Source organism: Pungitius pungitius, chromosome 12, assembly GCF_949316345.1.
Source record: "Pungitius pungitius chromosome 12, fPunPun2.1, whole genome shotgun sequence".
In the NCBI taxonomy this organism is placed as follows: domain Eukaryota; kingdom Metazoa; phylum Chordata; class Actinopteri; order Perciformes; family Gasterosteidae; genus Pungitius; species Pungitius pungitius.
In genome coordinates, this window is record NC_084911.1 from 12,274,052 (window position 1) to 12,294,492 (window position 20,441).

At 41.9% G+C, this 20,441-nt stretch overlaps 1 protein-coding gene across 3 annotated transcripts; it reads right to left on the minus strand.

Annotated features, from left to right (window-relative positions):
• Positions 1-2,186: 2,186 nt before the first annotated feature.
• slc29a4a (solute carrier family 29 member 4a) lies at positions 2,187-15,939 on the minus strand. Of its 3 annotated transcripts, none has more exons than XM_062566157.1 (11): positions 15,751-15,939; positions 13,410-13,808; positions 11,357-11,488; positions 11,112-11,225; positions 10,606-10,734; positions 9,621-9,695; positions 9,243-9,502; positions 7,521-7,641; positions 7,128-7,315; positions 5,947-6,187; positions 2,187-5,456 (listed from the first exon to the last, which is right to left on the minus strand). In XM_062566157.1, exons 2-11 carry the CDS (start codon positions 13,645-13,647, stop codon positions 5,311-5,313), a joined length of 1,644 nt encoding a protein of 547 aa, XP_062422141.1. In that variant the 5' UTR covers positions 13,648-13,808; positions 15,751-15,939; the 3' UTR covers positions 2,187-5,310. The 3 variants fall into 3 exon arrangements, with proteins under 3 accessions (XP_062422141.1, XP_037332759.2, XP_037332758.2); XM_037476862.2 differs by having other exon boundaries at positions 9,234-9,502; positions 15,751-15,938; XM_037476861.2 differs by lacking the exon at positions 15,751-15,939 and adding an exon at positions 14,877-15,390 and having other exon boundaries at positions 9,234-9,502.
• Between the last annotated feature and the right edge of the window lie 4,502 nt (positions 15,940-20,441).

A 20,441-nucleotide genomic window follows, 5' to 3' on the forward strand; every position in this document is an offset into this window, starting at 1 on the left:
TGTGGATGAAGTCCAATTGTAGCTGTGAATACGCGCCGATTCCTGAAGGTTCGGCTTCATGCTGCCCTCACTCTGCTGATGGAAGAAAGCTATTAATCTTTTTAGTAATGATCACAACTTCAAAAATAAGTGAATGTGTATATCAACATACATATATACTGTATAAAAACATGAAATGCCTCTATATATCCTAGATTTCGGCCAATCTCTTCGTTTTTATTTCTCTTTTTTTCCAGTCTCATTCATTACTTCTCTCTTGACATCCCTCCAGATCTTCACCGTTTATCTTTTTTCATCTTCATCTCACTCTTTCAAGCCTTTTCTGCATCTTCACCAGGGTTAAACTGTTGGTTTTGATTGTTTAGTTTCTTAAGATGTTGTGATGTGATTTTGTAGAGTTGTGAAAGTAGTTGTGACTCATGGTGAGATGCCACAGGATCTAAACTGGCTTTCTCTTTCTCATCCCCTCTGTTTCACCTGTATTTGTTATTCTTTTTATCATTTAACATAATTAGATACTACAACATTTTATACTGTATATTGTTATAACATTACAGTATCAACTCCAAAGGGCATGTTATGACATGCAACACTTTGAATGAATTAACAAGCAACACAACATGAAGTTAGATGTACAGAATGCATCAATATCCTTGATAATAATGTAAAGACAAAATAATAATCATCACTTGTGACCAAACAGACTTCATGAACACAAAGTAAACTTTCACCGTACACGATGAAACTAAATAAAGTCTCCCTAATTTGGAGTTGCATAAATTCAACATTCAAGCCAACTTTGGTAAAAAGATTGTATATCTTCTATCTCAGTATTTAATAATGAATTATAAAACAATCAAGTTTGTATGAAAGTATATATATATATCTTCGTACAAATCTTTTTATTATTCAAATATGTAATTTCCTATCTAACAGTTAAATATGTCCTATCATTAAGCCTGTTAATGGCATTAGAAATAGGTGATGGTTAGATATGAAAGCATATTTTCATTCTTCGATGAAATTCTTGTCAAAAAACATTTTTTTTATATTGACCATGGTTTCATGAATAAAAGCAAAGGGGAAAAACATCCAAGGTTGGTGAATACTTTTATAAAGGCAAAGTCTTTTAAATTTGTTTTAACTGCAAGCAGCTTTGTTATCTAGCGTTAAATCAGTACTAACATTGTTATCTACCACATACTGTTTTTTAATTGAAGAAATTGGCCATTCAAATCAGTCATAGGCCGACTGATAAATCCAGTATCCAATTCTTGAAATGAAACAGTTCAAGGGAAACAAAAAAATGATGGTTTTAGTTTGATCAATTTTCATTTCCCCAAACTGAGGCATCGTGATCCATTGACCTTTAAACAGCGCCATGGAGTCCAAACTCAGTTGGAGCAGAGAGCAGAGTACCAGACCTGCTCCTTACCCATCTACTTCCCTTCTACCTTCCTCTAACTCATACATCTTTCTCCTCCTCCTCCTCCTCCTCCTCTTTCTCTCAGTATGTGGAGCAGAATGACTAATGATCAGTCGCTCTGTCACACACAGGAGACTTTCTTTCCCTGCAGCCACATCCCAAATTAGCACGCGCACAGCTACATACACACGGACACACACAAATGCACACAAACAATCAGCTAGATTGGCCCATGCACTTACAGAGACACATTTTGACTATCACTGTGAACACGATATGTCCTCATTGTGTGGTTATGTGTCCTAGAGACACTGTGCTTTAAGAGAAAGGTCAAAGATACAAGAGTTTCCCTCTATGATAACTTCTTTTTCTCCTTTTAAAGGGCTCTGTGACACAGATATGAAGCTAAATGGACACAGAACTTCTAGTTCTCTCTTGCACGTCCTTGATGTTCTGTGAGCTGCAGCTACCTCTGCTGGAAAGAAGCAGTTAATACAACGTCACTTGCTGGTCCCTGCAGGATGAACTCGCATTTATCAAAGCAAAGGCTTTAGAGGGGGCAAGAAGTGTCCTTTGAAGTGTCCTTCAGCAGGGCTGGCCCTTGCTGGAACGCTGTTCTGCAAACAGAAAACTTGCTCCTACACCCAGTTGTGTATAAGAAATCAAACCTGCTGTTCGTGTTTCATGCTTAACACAAACCCAGGTCATTCTAAGTAATATTTGTTAAGAATGAATATTAAATTGCAATATTACAGCAGACACAGATGTAAACAACTTTATTAAGCGCCGACAAATGGACAAGGTTCGTATTGGCACAAACAGACTGCTGGGACACTGAAATCATGTGACATTTAAACAAAAACTCAGTCAAAACCATTGGAGAATTTTGATCTGAAGGATGTTCGTCACATTTTGATTGAGCAATGTATAGTATTTGTAACGTATAAATAGCTTTGTAAAGCATTAATCAAGAGCTGAAAGGCCACAATTTGCTAAAATCACAGTTAAGCTTTAAAACTCCTACTGATTTATCAAACTCTTGATAATTCTCCTCCTACTCCTGAAAGAAAGGAGGTGTGTTCATCATTCTGCTTCGTGCACATATTTTGCAAAAATCTAAAATAGACACTCAAATAGGCTGGATTTTAATAGTTTAATAGTGAACCATTTGTTCAACTTGATCACTATTCTTTTTCTCACAAATATCAAGCAGAATATCTTTTGTTGCATTAGATATATACATATATGCACAATGTAATGTTTGTATGCGTTACATCATCCTGGTGTTTCACAGTGCGCAGTCAGAGTGTTAAGTCTGCATTTGTGAGCATGACGTGGTTTCTGAATAAATTCGTGGCTGTCAGTTGGGAGAAAAATTACATATTTGAAAAACAAAAATAGGAAGTCACATGGCAGTTGACAGAATACAAGATTGAATGTTTTTTTGTTTAGTTTCTTTAACTGATTATTGTGTTTCTCAGCATCAGGAGATGTTGTCCCCAGAAGAGGAGTAACCTTGATCCCATCATAAGTATCTTTACTTTCTGATCTATAGTTTTCCAAATATTCCATCCTGTCTTAGGGTCTGTGTGTGGTCATAATTGATAAATCATGATAAAGAAACTGAGGGATACTGTCGTTCTTAAAGTAGTTAGTGACAGATCAAAGCATCTTTAAAGTTCTCATTTTTATGTTCGGATTCAGTTTCTCCAGCGCAGCAAACCATAGCTTGATTTATGGGAAGATATCCTGTCTGGCTGATTTTCTAATTTCAAATTAGTGTCATGAAGCTAAAGTAATCAGTTATTCACAGAGGGATGCCACTCTCATTATTCCAGTGAATACAAACCTGGAGCCAGAAGTCGGTTAGCTTAGCTTAGCATAAAGAGTGTACACATGGAGAAACACTGGCTCTTTCCCAAGGTAACAAAATGTACGTACTTAAATGTCTAACTTATAGGGACTAATCAAAGAATAATAATAAAAAACAACTATTTTAGTTTCTCTTTTTTCATGTGCTGACGTTTTAAAAGATTAAAAAAATGAAATACATCATGTTAAATAGGAGGGGCTGCTAGGTGGATTTTTTCCTTTGAGGTCTCATCTAAATCTCCTCAAGAAAGTGAATAATTGAATTTATCCAAATGTCAAACTTTTACTTTGAATTAGCGCAAAGGCTTGAAAGAAATATGAGTTTAACGTGCAGCTGTTTGAAATGCCGGATCACTCTGAACCCCCCCCTGAGGTTTCAACCAGGGAGAGATGGAGAAATGTACTTTTCATGTGCTTTGACGACACATCTCACCATAAATAACTAAATACACCTTCAACCCCAACAGAAAGGAGAGGCCTGCAGCAACGTGACACCGTCAGCACAGTGGGACATGCATAGTAATGAGTTTATCCCCCCCGAGGGCAGCGGGCCCTTCTTCAAACGGCTCGGACATTAGGCTCCACCTAAGCCGTCTCCTCCATATTGTAGTGAAGCCTTTTTACTTCATTATTAGTCTGAAACTAAAACGTCTATCAAATTCAACAGGGGACACAGAGAAAGAAGCTGGGGGGCTGAAAGCAGAAGGAAACAAGTGTCCACCGAATCGGCTCACTAAATAGACCTGAAGAAAATATCGATCTGATAGTGGCTGTTTAAAAATTAGAGCTCTTTAACACCTTGAGTACAATTCATTCTATATATTTACAAGTTTCATTCTGTTTAATGTTCACAGAATTACATTCAGATCAGAAACAGGCAGACCTTTTGGCACGTATAATCTTTCCTTGACATATTGCACATGGTTACATGAATGTTACACACAGACACCACTCAGAGGCACGCAGGGGGAACACAGGCCCTGTTTTCAAAATCACAACCGTAACACACAGCTATCTTCTTCTGGTACATATAAACCAACCTTTTGTTCTCTTTCCATTAATCCGAGGGTACAAGAAGCAACTTGAAACCCAAATGGAGCGGACTGAAATTTGCCCATTTTCTTTTCTCTATTCATTATTATAAATAAAAAGGTTACAGCAGCTGCTAATGCACATCATTATAATTGCTCCATAAAGTGTTTTTTTTCCTGATAAGAATCATTTTCATCATCTTTGAAAAAAAAAAAACAACATTTTTCTAATTCAGATTCAATAAACAGCTGAGTGGAGACAAACCGGATAGACATACATTCTGTGGATTCTTATAATTGAAATGACTAAATCAGAGAGAATCAGGTATTTACAGGATCTTCTATGTCATGAATTATAAAACTGTTTCCAATAAGGCACAGTAAAATCAAAATGTAAATTATTATTATATGTTTGATGACTCTTCAATTTAAAGCTGTGCACTTAGACATTTCATCAGATTCCATTAAACTAGCAAATATGACACTCACACAGTGCAAATGTCAGCCAGTCTGTTTGCACACACATGCAGACAATATTTTCACTGTGAGACACTCTAAGGACTTGTGTTGACAGATGTCCAGCCCCTGTTCTTCCTCTCCAGGGAAAAGTTCAAAAAGCAGAGCCGTGACATTTGAAGGTCAGTGGACCTTGAAGGATGACACAGTTGAGAAACGCTTTACTGTTTAACTCGACTTTCTCCGTTTTCGTTGCATCTTTTTCCACTTTCTTAACCCGGCGGGGCTGATGGAAGCATGATCTGGACCAAGGGAAATACGCCTCTCAGAGTATAAACATGAACCTTTAAATAGTTCTCTACAGATGTCTTTCTGTCCGCCGCGGCTGGACTCCAGTTCACCAGCCTATGCTGCTTCTCCTGGCCACAATCTTTTGTTTGTAAATGGCTTCAACTGTGTGTGTGTGTGTGTGTGTGCCCGTATGCGTGTTTACATCCGTGCTCGTGTTTAATCGCGTGGGGACATTTAGTACCCGGTAGCGTTGGTCGGGGTGTGCATGTTGAGCGTGGAGACGTGTGCTGCTGGTCCAGGAGCAGCGAAGCTGTAAGCGGCGTAAGCCACGGCGGAGCCCACCATCAGGCCAGTCATGTAGGAGACCGTCATGGTGTTCCCTGCAGGGACACAGAGCGCACAGCGGTGCTTCTTGTAGACTCACACTTGCACCCCCTGTGCAGACAAGATGATCTCCACGACAACGAGGTGGGATTTAAACTTGTTTTTCATATTCATGGACTGGTGTATTTAATTTATACATGCCTTGTAAAGAAAGAAGTCAAGTATTAAGTGTGTTATAAAGAGCTGAGCAATTTGTCATAATCTATCAAGTAGCATCGTAGCACAATACACCAATTAATTCATTATATCTTATTTCTCTAATCTGTACAAAACTAAAGTCTGTGTTAACTGTTAACTGGTTAATAAGGGAAGTTTAGTGCTACACTTCTTGTTGCTCAGAGCGTGAGTACTTGTCCTCCCCAAAATAGAGAGAACCACAAATTGTCATCTTAACACTTTTGAACAGACTAAAACCACCAGATCCGATGTGTTGACTGGAGAGCTTTAGAGGTCGTGGTAGTATTTCCACCTTGTAGTTTAACCCACCTGCTAACTCCCTCTGTTCGGGCGGCACTTTTCCGGCAGCCTGGATCATCGGCACCGACCCGAAGTAGCCGTTGGTGACTCCCATGAGGAGGGAGAAGAGACACGGCCAGGCGGGGTGGGACAGGGTGGGCGCGCTGGCCGGGTACACGCACATGACAAACAGAGGGATGAAGACCACCCTCAGGCAGGAGAAGAAGAGCAGGCGGCCCCCGGACCAGTCGTATGGGAGCGCTGCGAGGATCTGAGGAGAGCGGGGAAATGTTTCAACGAGGGGGGGGGGGGGGGGGGGGACGTATTTATTTGTGAAAAAAATAGACAAGAGACACGTTGACAATAACATTTTTTTCTCCTCTATTCTCTCTCGCTCTTTGTCATAATGAGTTTTTTCAAACTTTTACTATCCCATTTTCGATGTAACTTTATCCTTATCTTTGTCTCCCCATTTTCAACAAAACGCTAAATTTGCTCTAAAAGCATACAATCGGAACACCTTTCAATAATGATTTAAGGACACCAGATAAGGTTTCATTTCTGAATAAAGTCGTTGAGCTGAATGCAATTATCCAAAAAGAAACCATTTTTTCCCATCCTTACTCTCAGGTGTAATAAATGGAGTGAACATTTTTGTAAGGTCAATTTCAATGTTCCAGTGTGTCTTTGTCTCTTTCTTTGAGACTGGTGCAGAAAAGCCTGATGGAGGCCTACAATTAAATCCCAAAATCTCAAGAGGTGGGAAATTCTAAGGATTGCCAAGAGCTATGTGAATTTTAGAACATGAATGATGAATGCTAGTATCCCAGTAGATATTTTAGGACAAGGGCATATTTCTCCCGGGGGATTATCTATATTTGATATTTTTTTTACAGTTTGCGTTTGATTCAATGACTGCAAAGAGCATTGTGTCCTCTTTCTGAAAGCCCTGACCTATTCTCTGCTAAGTAAACAAAAACTGTTTAGATTGTAATTATTGAAGTCTCATAAATTGCATATATTGCTGCTTTAACAGCATCTTTGAAACATAAATTAGGTTAATAATGAAACTGAGCTTAGTTACAGACATTAAAAATCTACTGTCACCAGTCACAAATCAATAAGTAATATTATTCCAATACATATCATTATATTTTCTAGAAGGATACGACTTTATGAATGAGTGCGTGACATGTATATTTACATGTTACCTTGCCAACAAAGTCCGACATGTTGAAGGTGGCCATGATGAGGATGGGCAGCCACTCCCCTAAGGTGGGGTTCCGTATTTCTGACTCCAGCCCCGGAAACAGACACAAGGTGATGCTGTAGGTCACCGCTATAGACAGCATGTAGGCCCAGATCACACGGGACACCACGTAACGATGCAAGACCATGTCTGCTTAGACACACAGAAGCAAAGCACACACACACACACATATATATATATATATATATATTATAGGGGGATTTTTTAAAGACGTCACTTCAACCAGGTCAATCCTTCCCATGAATCTCCAGGGAATGCTTTTACATGTAATGTCCATCTATTGGAGCCAGAGGGTAATTGAGCAGCGAGTACACGGGATCAAAAGAGAAAGTACCGCGGAAACCAGGCCAGCTCCTCCTTATCTTGGCTTTTGGGGCGTCGAATCGCACATACGTTCCGCCCTCAAAGTCCTCAACGACTTCCTCTGTTGGGGTTGGTGCCGTCCCACCGTTTCCCTGAAGAGAGAAAAGCAAAGACAATGGTTTCCTCAAAGCTTTAATACATCAAATACTTGCCAGGCAGAAAAACATTTACAGCCAACCATCCCCATTAACGTCCACATTTCAGTTATATACTGAAATAGTAAATATATTACCCCTATAATAATCAATTATTTTCTCTATCATGTTTTCATCTCTCGAAATAAAATTGTCAACAGTTCATTAAAAAAACACTAGAGGTTGCCATCACACTGTAAATAAACAGACTCTGTTGTTGTTTCGTTCAATTGATATTTTCAGGGGTTGTTTTTCATTAAGACTGGATGCATGACATCAGCTCTTTTTGAGCTGATCACTGTGAGCGGCTACACACACACACACACACACACACACACACACACACACACACACACACACACACACACACACACACACACACACACACACACACACACACACACACACACACACACACACACACACACACACACACACACACACACACACACACACACACACACACACACAGAGAGAGAGAGATCCATTTGTTGATTGGAGGGGCTTGCAGGCCAGAAGGGACCACTCTTCTAGATTATCCCTCAGCATAGAGCGCTCAGTATCCCCCGGCAACCAGGACAAAGTACTGCCTGAATCAGCTCGCAGATGCAGAAAACGACACCAAGACACACACATTGCTATCAAACACAGGGGGGACATTCATCACACACTTGTATTGTCAAATCATGGACAAAGCCGCACACATGAAAATTTGACAACCTGAGGTGATGTGTTTTCCAGTGAAGGCTTTGAACACACACACACACGTAGATGCACGCACACACACACACAGTGCGATGAGGAATAGGAGCTCCATGTACTGCTTCAAACAGAATGTAAGGTGGCTTTACCTCTTATTTTTATCAGTTGTGTTTCCCCTTGAGTCCCATCTCTTTGCCTCAACAGCTTTCCCCTACAACCATCTTCCCCTCAGTGTCGTGTCTCTTTATTTTTTTATTTGTTAGCAAGAAGCCTCTCCCTTTCTTTTTTAAAATGTCCTCATATTTCCTTCCGTATCGCCACATTCATCCCTAATAACCCGTAACAAAAATCCCTTTTCCCCCTCAATATTTCTCTGCTGAGTGGGAGGTAAAAAGCAGCCCAGCTAAGCTTAAATAAATGATACCGCATTTTAAACCCCCCACAGCCTCCCTCCCTCTGTGCACGCTCCCACTGAAGAACCGCCACACACACTCCTCACACCAACCATCACCACCAAACAGGAAATGGGAGTTGTATGACACAACATTTCCTCCACGTCTTGTTGTTGTGACATTTCTTAAGTAAAAAATGAATAAAACATGACGATTCAATTCAAATTCAAATGCCATCTAATGTTGAGAGGTTTCACTAAAAAACACAAACGTGAGCCTGACGGTGGTGCTAGAAGAAAAGCCAGGAAAAAGTCACCAACATGAGTATGATGTATGTTTGCAACTATTGAGAGACATTTAAGCTACTTAACTACTAACATGACTGAATACAAATGTAAAAAGGCATTTTCACAGTATTGAAACAACACACACACACATACACACGGTCAAACTTACAAATCTTACTTCCTCTGCGGTGACATCATGGTGAACTCGGTATCCGGTCCCGCTGTCGTGCGGGTCATGACCTTTGACCGGCCCTTTGCCTTGGGCGTGGTTGGTGTAGTAGCAGACAAATTTAGAGCGGCGAACGAGCAGGTGAAGCAGGAAGCAGAGCATTTCCATGCTGATGGAGACGAGGAAGAAGATGAGCGTGTTCGTCCTCTCGTCCTGGATCAGCAGCTTGGTGAAGATGCGCGACAGGGAGATAATCACACCTGCAGTACCTACCAGGAACGAAGGGAGAGGTAGCAAGAGAAAAAGAAACTGAAATGGGAGCAAGGGAGATGATAGAAGGTGCAGGGGTGTGCTTGTGCAGTTATTTAACTCTGTGGGTGTACTTACTCTCTCCAGTCATCACCCCCTGTGTGTACCTCTTGGGCAGCATCCCCATGTAACCATAGAAACTAGACTGCTGCACTGGGGAGGGATGATGAAGTGTTTCTCAGTGCAAACAGTCAACACTAAATCAACACAATTTATTGACAGGCGCGACTTCCTGGACTTCAGCACACCACTCTGACCTCTGCGCCGCCGATAATTAAAGACTTTCTACTGTGGGCTGAAAAGCTCTTTGATCACACTCACAGTAGCTGAAAGGAAACTGGCTCAGTGCACGACGGTCATGAGCAGCACCTGAGAACTGAAACATTTTGATTTCACAGCTTTGACTCACCACCACAGTTTTGTATTACCCTCTACATGATGAACACAGGGGGCACTGTATAATATCATGAACACTTCAACCGGCAACATTGATGTCATTACCAAATTGCTGTTTTTTTTATATTGCTTTACCTTTTTTTTTTTAACAACGGTCTCAACATTCCCTAAACTGTGAGGGCAACTTGCAACTGTGTCATCAGACAACGCAAATATACAGTATTTAAGAATTGAATATATATAGAATCCCATTTCAGCATTAGGGCATCAGTGTACCAGGTCAAGTCAATACTGTAGAACGCAAAAGAATGCTTTTATGACATTTTTATGTATACAGTAAAATAATTGTGTAGCAATTCAGGTCGTAACCAACTCCTGGGGGAAATATGTGGATGAGGCCAGCTGTCTGTTTGATGCTGGGCCAGTAGAGTACGCCGGCTATTTGCAGTTTTTTTGTTGAGAAACAGCTGCCTGGTGTGTCCGAAAAAGAAGTTAAAGATTAAACTAAAGTAGTAAAGCTGCATCGTGGATAACCCAAATAAAATCTGGACATTTGAGGAACAGCAGTCTGGTGATTACTCCCCGTTGTTGTTTTCATGTACTGCATGAGCACAGTGAATATATCCTATTCAGCAATAGATGGAACCACAGACGGATGGGTTGATACCTGTACATCCTAAAGCCACCACTCCCACTGACACAAGGTTGACGATGTAAGCCTGCCTGGTGGTGAACTTGGCGAGCCACACATCAAACACGCTGACGAAGATCAGCGGCCCCAAAGCCAATATGTAACCTGCAAAGAAAGAGAAAGACAGACGGACGGACGTGTGAGGAGGAGAACCACAGAATCGCCTCAATCCGAAGTCCGACCCTGAGTCTGAACTCCAGAGACTCTCCAGCAGAGAAATCTGACAGAAAAACTTAAGATGAGGCCAGATTTTAATGAAGTTAAAAGTAAAACAAACAAAAAAAGACAGCCCTCTGTGAATTCATAGTTTTGGGCAGTTTGTTTAAACCCGCTGAAAGATTGTAGTATATTTTTCTTTCTCTTCGTTTTTGCTCTGCTTATTCTGCGCTTATACACCTTTAGGTTCCCAGAATAAAAGAGTGATGTAGAAGTTGTGTAATGAATTAAAGCTGTGTCTGTGAGCGGGTTCTTGCTTAACTTACCCACAGTGATTCTGGTGTGCAGGCTGAGTCGCTCCACCAGCACGTTGTTGAGGATGACGGCCAGCAGAGCCACCAGGATGTATGTCAGGCTCATGTCGAACACTATGGACGTCCCTGACACACACAAAAACACATGATATGTGAATGTTTACTCTCCGCCCGTGCACGTCTGTAAAATTCACGCATTCTCTGCAAAGTTTCCCTTATCTAAGGACATTAATGGCATCCTTTGTGCGTAGTTATACCTTCAAACTTGTGGTGCAGGTAGTCCACATCAGTGATGAAACTGTTGTAGGGAAGCAGGAATCCCACACCAGCTAAAAGCATTGCAAAGTAGATGCCATGGTAACGGTCGTCAGGGATCGGCTCATCAAAGTCTGAGGGGGAAGGAGGGAGTTATGGGTTTAGAGAATTATAAGACTATGAAATCCCCTAAAAAAAAAACGGGATACGAATGACTGAGCCAACGCACGGTCTTAATAAAGCTAATCAGGGTGAATGGAGCCGTAGCAGCAGCAGAAACGCCTCCGCTCCAACGATGGATCAGCTGATGCAGCAGAGGACCTTGTTCCTGTTGCATCAGTGAGACACTGATCAGAGGAACTGATGATCATTAGAGAATAACTGGCAGGGTGCAGTCTCATTATACCATTTTCTGTCTTATTTCCTAAAATGGCCGTGAGCCAACTGCCAACTGCTCCAACACATTTATCAGCACTGATATATTTTTTAGTTGACCAAATGAAAGAATTTGCCCTTTATTTGCCCTTTAATGTAATTTATTAAGATGATACTTTTTTTCATATTCATCTGATGATCGCTGATGCCCAGACCTTGATCCACAATATAAGTATAAAAAAAGTATATTTTAATCACCATTTTTAGTTGACCAAATGAAAGAATTTGCCCTTTATTTGCCCTTTAATGTAATTTATTAAGATGATACTTTTTTTCATATTCATCTGATGATCGCTGATGCCCAGACCTTGATCCACAATATAAGTATAAAAAAAGTATATTTTAATCACCATTTTTAGTTGACCAAATGAAAGAATTTGCCCTTTATTTGCCCTTTAATGTAATTTATTAAGATGATACTTTTTTTCATATTCATCTGATGATCGCTGATGCCCAGACCTTGATCCACAATATAAGTATAAAAAAAGTATATTTTAATCACCATACCAAATGTAATAACAATGAATAAATAATATGCTAAAAGATTTGTTGTTCTGATAGTTTGGTTGTTTCGGGAGTAAAAATACTCTGCAATCACTTAGTGAGCATCGCCATGGCTGCAGACAGACGATCACGGGCTGCAGAAACTCAAACCTCATTATCAGATAATCCAATGAAGACACCACAGCAGTGTAACGGTCATTTTGGTCCAGAAACTGACAATATTTAATCTTTTGTGGCAGATTTCCCCTTTCTGACACATTGTGGGACTGAGTGAAGATGATTTGGGTGGAGACAGAGACTTTTTTTAAAGACATCTCGATCTCTGTGGTCAAACGTTTGAACCCTTCCTCTTGAGAAAAAGAAAACAGCTTCGACACGGCAAAGATTTATGTAGATATTAACCTATGAAGATAGATGACATGGCTCAGTGCTGCACTGGGATACTGTGACAGCAACAAAATGACACAGACAAGGGTTGAAGAGACTGAGACAAGTGAGAGCTGTCTAGAGACCAGAGGCCCTCTCTGGGGGCCGTGTACCTGTTCACTTGTGATGTGATTAACGGGCCTTTTGTGCAACCGAGTCACCAGGCAACCAAGCCATTTTCCCTCAGCAGGCCCGCGTCCTGCTTGTTTTTGTTCACCTTTCCTTTCTGTTTCTGCTTTCAGTGCAGATTTTATGTCTCGGGAAAGCTTTCAAAGCATAACAGAAATTGGTATGCTTCTTACTTTTAGGAAATAGTGACTTTCGGGATACTTTAGCTTCTGCATAATTCATCTGAGGATGTCATGTTTCTTTGAAAAAGTGGCTTTAGGCCTCTGGGTGAGTGTTCTGGGGGGAAGGAGGTGATTGACATGTAGCATGTGTGTTCCTAAATGATGCATCCACTCGATGTTATCCTTCCTTTGACCAACAAGCCATCTGTTTCTGTTTAATCATAATTTGTAATTGATAGGCCAAACTATCTTTATTTTAGTTCTAGTTTAGTCTGTTCAAACAAACGTTCTAGTTCCTGGTATTTTGATGTAGAAGACGGATATTCTTTGATGCTCGTGTGTCCATTTATACGACCAGCAGACACAAACACACAGAAAGACAGATTGGAAACTCCCTCACCGGGCTCAGAAAGCGCCAGCACTCCTCGCTCCGGGGCGTCTTTACTGATCTCCTCCTCTTCCAGCTGGTACGAGTCGAAACTGTAGCTCTGCACCACGCCGCTCTCTCTGCCCTCCCTCCAGCCCTCCCTCCCTCCGTCCCTCCATCCAGCTCTTCCTCCATCATCCCTCCAGACATCCCTCTCCTCGGGCATCTGAGCCGGTGTGGGCCTACGACGCTCTGCACCCACAGAGCCCATCTCTGGGCGGCAAGGAGCCTATTTACACACCCTCACACCAAACTCTCCTCTAGACACCACGAGCTACGCTGGCTTGGGAGCGTGCATGTTGAGCACAATCCCAGAGAAATCCTGAAGGCAGGAGAGCATGGAAGTAGAATAGCTTTCAGATGATGGAGGATCTGTAACGTGAAAACAGAATTCATACGTAAAAGAAGAGGCATGAAAAGATCAAATAAAAAAAACATACTGTCAGTGTCTTGCAGAAAGTGACAGAAGTCAAGGTTATACACTCCAAAGAGGAGAAGTTTGCTCTGTGTGTGTGTGTGCGTGCGCGTGTGCGTGTGCGTGCGTGTGTGTGTGTGTGTGTGTGTGTGTGTGTGTCTGTGACAGGCATATTAAATGAGAAAACAGTGACAAGGATGCTTGACTGGGTGACAAGGTGTGATGAAAATGCAGCTCTGCATTCAACTAACAGGGACCGCAAATAATGTAGAAAAGGGACAAGACTGAAACCAAATCAAATACATTTAACCAAAATGATGATTGATGATCAATTAAATAGAAGTACCAAAACCTCTACTGGTTCTAGCTTCGTTGTTTCCCTTAACTATTTGGAGGGTTTTATTCGTAAAACAAAAACATCCATTTCGGACAGAATAACAAGCCCAGACATAAACAACAAAGTAAACAAAGCTTCGTGTTTAGGTAATAAATTCTGTGTAAATTATTCATGGTAAATTATTTTATTTATCAGCATGGAATAAAGCTGCTGCTAATTACTGCTATTCTCAATCAATCTGGCGATTTTTGGCTGTATTCATTTATTAATTGTTAAAACATCAGAAAACACTCAGGTGCCTGATTCAATGTCCTTCAAGCCCAAGCTGACATCTTCATGCCTGTCATGTTCAACCGACTGTCAGAAAACCCCAAATATTCTATTTACACGGATATCACTAAAATAGATTAATCACACATTGAGATGGTTTGTGATACATTTCCTGAGTTTCAACTAATTGTTGAATTAATTTAAAACCCAGCTCTATTGTGCAACATCTTCACACAGAATTAAACATGAGACAAAGTGTGAAACCAGCAAAAGCAGCAAAGACTCATTAACTCACTCGGGTCAACGGGGAACTGTTATTGTCACAAGCTGCAGCAATATAAACGAGTATTGACATTGTTCCACGCGCAAACACACACACACACACTAAACAAACACAACAGCACATCTATGTGCACACCTGTGTGGTTACGCAAGCGCTGGAGGACAGCCGCACTATTGAGCTCCGTCACCACGCATCCACCCTGCGGCCTGTAGCTGCCAGCCTGGTCACCTGTGACGCCGGGTGGCACGTCGGGGGCCACAAGAGGAAGGAGCCCAGTCACCGGCCTGTTTTATTTTTATGGTGGGACCCTCTTCTAAAGAGCCCAGCTGCAGGGTCACATGGTGTGCAAAGGGTTTCATGCCCGTAATGCAGCCTCATCCCGGGTGGATGCAGAGAAACATGTTATTTCACAGAGGCTGTGACACTGGGACACTCTGAAATCTCGCATAGCGATGCCACCATGGCACAAGTCCACAGTGGGATCTGAAGTTTCCCTTCTAGACTTGAGGAGGCACTCTCTCCACTCGCCTCCTTTAAAAGGAAAAGGCTCCAGCATGCCACCATGAATGAATAGAATTTTAATGCTGCAGCTTCTAGTTTTAACTTTAAAAAATGATCAAATGAGCAGCAGGAGCTAAATCATTTTACTTTACAGCTAAGTCAGAACATCTGAAACCCATCTTGGACATGAATCTTTGTGTTGAATGCATTAACTCCAAATCAATTAAGCTCACGTGATTTGCTTGTCAACTACTGCACGAGCGCCTGGTAGAACTTCAAATCAGCGGTGAATTGATCGAAAGCAGAAACACGACGACGGGGGAGGACACAAAGATGCGCTCAGTTATTCTTTTCCAAATCATCACTAAAACGATCACAATGAAGTCCAACAAGGTTTAGATGTCGCTTTTATACCCCTCTCCCTGATTTATAAAGGCAACCACAGCCATTTCTACCCGGAATGGAAAACAAAAACACACGGACAACAGGTTATTAACGGCCCCTTTACCTCGGGTGTCTCGCTTGCCTCCCTCCCTCCCACCCGTGGATTGTATGGCGGCAGCAGCAACGGAGTCCTCGCGGTGGTCTGCCCGAGGTGGTCTCCGCTGGACGGACCTCCTGTCTCCTCAGCCCGTCTCCATCCGAGGGAAGGGAAGCCCCCGGTACCGTCCTGCCTGCGCGCGCGCTCCCAACGTACCACCCAGCTGCGGAGAAAAGGACGCGGGGGGGGGGGATGCGAGCGCAGGGGGGGGGGGGGGGGGGGGAGGAGGAGGGGGAGGCTGCCTCTGGCTCTTCATCTTTTTTCAAATAACGATCTGACCGTAGAGCTGCATGTTATAGGGAGACGTTCTCTGAAAGAAAGACCGGTGCATGCCGGGTTTTACGCGTGCTATTGAGCTGGGATTGGGAGGTAAATTATTGACATTAAATAATAACGAGCTTTCAAAATGTATGATCAACAACAGTATAATTCACCCTACACGAATCATCGCTTTAGAGTAAATCTAAAGGCAACAAGGTAAGATCAAAACAACATAAAAAATAGTATAATGTTGCTTTGTCCATATTAGAAAAATAGTGAATATGAAAAAAGAACAATAAAGCTAAAGTCACATTCACACAATCTGGTCCGAGTGACTGACAGTTTTATCAGTTCAATATGCTAATGTTTTTTATGGCAGGGTCTCCATCATACTGCCCTCCCCCCTCCCCCCCCCCACACACACACACTGACACACACTAAGCAGAGCCCGAGGGGAATTAACTAAATGGTATGTTTTTAGATGTGTAAGACAACAGTTGCAAGATTTGCTGCTTATGGGTTTGAATACCGCTTTTAGAGACACAGTCAAATGTTTTGACTCCGCTACCAAAACTCTTTGTCTTAACATCACAGATTGCATCGAAGATCAACTGCTCAATGCGTGCAGTCCTTTGTATAAAAGGTTTAAAAAGGTTTTTTGATTTAGAATGAATATAATTACAGCAGGCTAGTTTGGGAGGTTTCACATGATTTACGTGCAGACACATTTGACCCGTTGGGGAAGAATGGCTGTGTACCTGTTTTTAGGGATGCCAGTGACACACTTCTTTGGTCCAGACTGAAATACCACACAGCTAATGAATGGATTCAGGTCCCCCTCTGGATGAATGACCTTTGGTGACCTGACTTTTCATCTAGGGACATCATCAGCTAATCTCACATGCCAGATGGGTTGTGACACATCTGAGAATCAATTATTGGAAACTGTTTGGATAAAAGCTGGCACTAGGAATGTCAGTGGATGATGCATATGTCAATTGAACTCCTACAAAAGCATGTGAGCAGAAGTGCCAAAGCATTTTCTCCATCTGCTTTGCTCGTGTCAGGTGCTGATTGCTCCGTGATTCGACGAACTGGAGACAAACGCACCACTCGAAGCCCGACGGGGTGAATTATTGTGTGATGTGCAATTATCATACAAATGCTGTGTGATAGTGTTATTTTAGCAAGATATTGTGACATTGCGAGAATCCAGCTGCCTAAATGCTAACAGGCTATATTGAAATGGTGAAGTCAGCACACATACCTAGTCAGCATGTTGGCCCTGTCATTGTGAGCATGTTAGCGTGCTGACATGAACATTTAACTCAATGAAACACGATGTTAGCATTAGAGTACATTTTGTTTACAATGTTATATTTGGTTTAAATGTGCAATGGTTTCAGTTGGTGGTTGAGTTAGAGAGAGAAATAAAGTAAAAGATATTTGAACCGTTACGAATCTGCGTTATATAAACTTCTTTCTTCACTGCCGTGCTGCCTGTGTAAACAATTTGAAAATCCGAGCTTGGAAAAAAATACCATACTCACTCAGTTTGTCAAAATCAGGCACATATATATTTATCCTTAGTAAATATTAACAAAGAGATCATACTTTAATACCAAGCTAATTTCCTTTCACCATTCAATGAAATGCAATTTACAGAAACAGACTCACAATAAAATACAACGGCAGCAATGATAGCCAAAGAAACAACTGCATTTGAAACAGTGCCTTCCAGACAATCTGTGATGTATCAAACTGTCCTTTATGAGACATGCAAACATATCGTGTGGCGCAGCAGGCGCTTTGACGCCGGTCCAAGAACACGTTCTTGAGAGGAACTTAATCTGCGTGAAATCCTCTGGATCAGGTCTGTTGTTTTCTTGTTGTCTGCCACTGATTTACCAAAATTCCTGTGTTTCTCTCCATCTGCCTGTCCCGCCCTCCCCCTGCTGTCTGTGGCTTCTCTTTCTTCCTGCTTGGCTTTTGCAGCTTTCCGCTTGTACATTATACAAGTAGGAATTGTTTGTCATGTTGTTTTAGCCCACAGCGATCTGTCAACTGTTTCCGTGTGTGTAGTTGTGTGTGTGTGTGTTTGTGTCCCATAAAGATTTTCACATCACAAAATGTGTGAAAAGCTCTGACATCGTCACGCCCCCTTGACTTCCACTGCACTGCACCGACTGAAGTGTCTTTAAGTCTTGTGTGCGTCTTTCAACCTTTGTGTCAATGTGAATGTTCACATGGGTGACGGTCTGCTACTCTGTGTGCATTCATTTTATACAGATGTGCTGCATGTATATTCTCTAAAACACTGTCTCACAGTTGTCAGTGTGTTTCTATCCCACCGTCCACTCATCCATTCCTCCTTCCAGCCTGAAAAGATGCTGAGCCTCAACAGTGTCTAAATTTAGTTGCCGGCTCAATCAATGACGGCAGAAGCACGGCGCCATGACTCTGCATACTGATGGGACTACTTCCCCGCACCTCTGGACAAGGAGACAAAGAAAGGCAAAGCGAGGCGGGGAAATTGGCAAATAAGAGAAAGGACGAGAAGAAATTGAGAGCAAAGCCAAGAAAAATGAAAAAGAGAGACACAGATGGAGCTTTGTCGTATCTCCTGGTTAGAGGGAGAAAGGAGGGAGTGAGAGAAATAGGCACCTGGAGGCAAAAGAGGAGGAGAAGAGGGATGAAAGGAAGGAGGCATGTGTAAAAGGAGAGGGATTGAGGGATGTAGACATTTGGAGAGAGAGAGAAGGGGATGAAGATTCAGTCATAACATGGATGAAGACAGCGACAGAAAGTAAAGAGAGAAAAGAAAAGCTGCAGTTTCTGAGGAAAGGGGAGAAATTATTCCTTAGAGATAGGGAGACCGAGAGAAGAGAGAAGGAGATGCCAAGGGAGGGAAAGAAAAAGGAGAGTTCAGCAGAGCGCAAGAAGGGATATCGTGAGGTGTTCTCCAGTGAGGGAGCAGAGGGTACTACTGTCGCTTTGTGATTCAGCCGAGTGGTTTTGGAGGGAGATGAACGCAGAGGGGTGTATAGAAGAAGTGGTATAAAAGGTACATCGAAATGAGAAGGAGTCAGAGAAAAAGAGTGCTCTCGCGACACCATTGTAACTATACCCAGATGTGTCAAAAAGAAAAATAGATGAATCTTTTGACATGCAGTGAAATACTGTGGACCGGAGAGAGAGCTCAGTCTCTGCTTGCCGGTGTTACGCAAAATCCTGCGACCCGTCACAATATGTGACCTGATTAAGAATTTTCCATAATCCTCCCTGGTGTATATATGAAATATTTCAAACAAGGCAGGAAAAAAAGACTTCTTCTTCTTCTTCTTTGGTTAAATGCAACAGCCAGTTAGCTTAGCTTAGTTAGCACTGAGACTGATAATAATGGGAACACAGTCTCAAAATAAAAGGCCAGTAATTAGAGATCTTTGCAGATGTGCTTAGCCACACAAATACTTGTGTTCTGTCCATGTCTGCAGGCTGCACAGATATTCATACACTCACACAAGCACACAATCTCCCTCCTTTCAAAGCATCTCTGTATATCTTTCGGTCCCAAGACGTGCATATGAGTGCAAACACTCTAAAGCAGAGAGAACGAACACACTTGTGTGCGTACACACATGCGCCGGCTCTGTGAGTTTCCAGGAAAACTGGGAAGCGTCCTGAGCAGTCGGAAGGCTCTTGCTGTACATCCATGTTGCAGTTATGTTTGGCTGCGATGTGGTCTGCTGGAATTACATGAGGGCACAAACGTAGCACATCGTTTCTGTCCATGTGACACACAAACACGTACAGGCCCACACACAGGGGTCATGTGTTCTTATAAAGGCAATCTACTGACATCACTCTCTTCTTCATCCCTCAGGCCTAAACCGCTCTTCAAGAATCGGCAGAGGAAAGAGCGAGTCGGATGTAGAACTGTGGACTAGGAGAGAAATCTTCTTTAATGGCTGCGATCATTTTATAAATGTTGCTGTTATGTTGTTTACCTTTCAAATCTGATCCATGGGAGGTTTGTCCCTCTGTGTGTGTTTCAGTTTGTCTGCATGCGTCTATATATATATGTATATATATTTATATATCTGTGTCTGATCTGCTACAGAGGCTCTGGGCCATGATTACTTCCCCCGCCCATTCTGTCCTGTAGTCAGTTAGGCATCAGAAATACTGCTTAACAACAGAGAACAACTAAGTTGAATTGTTTAACTGATCAGTAATCAAAGGCTGGTTGAAGTTATTTTAGTGGGTCTTCTGTCATAAATTTAGATTTTGACAGTCTGATGGAGCTAAAGGAGAGTTAATCAGCAAAGAAATCACAATTCATTCAAGCTTTGCCAAACTAAACGTTTAAGAAATAGGATTTTGGAAATAATTTTCAT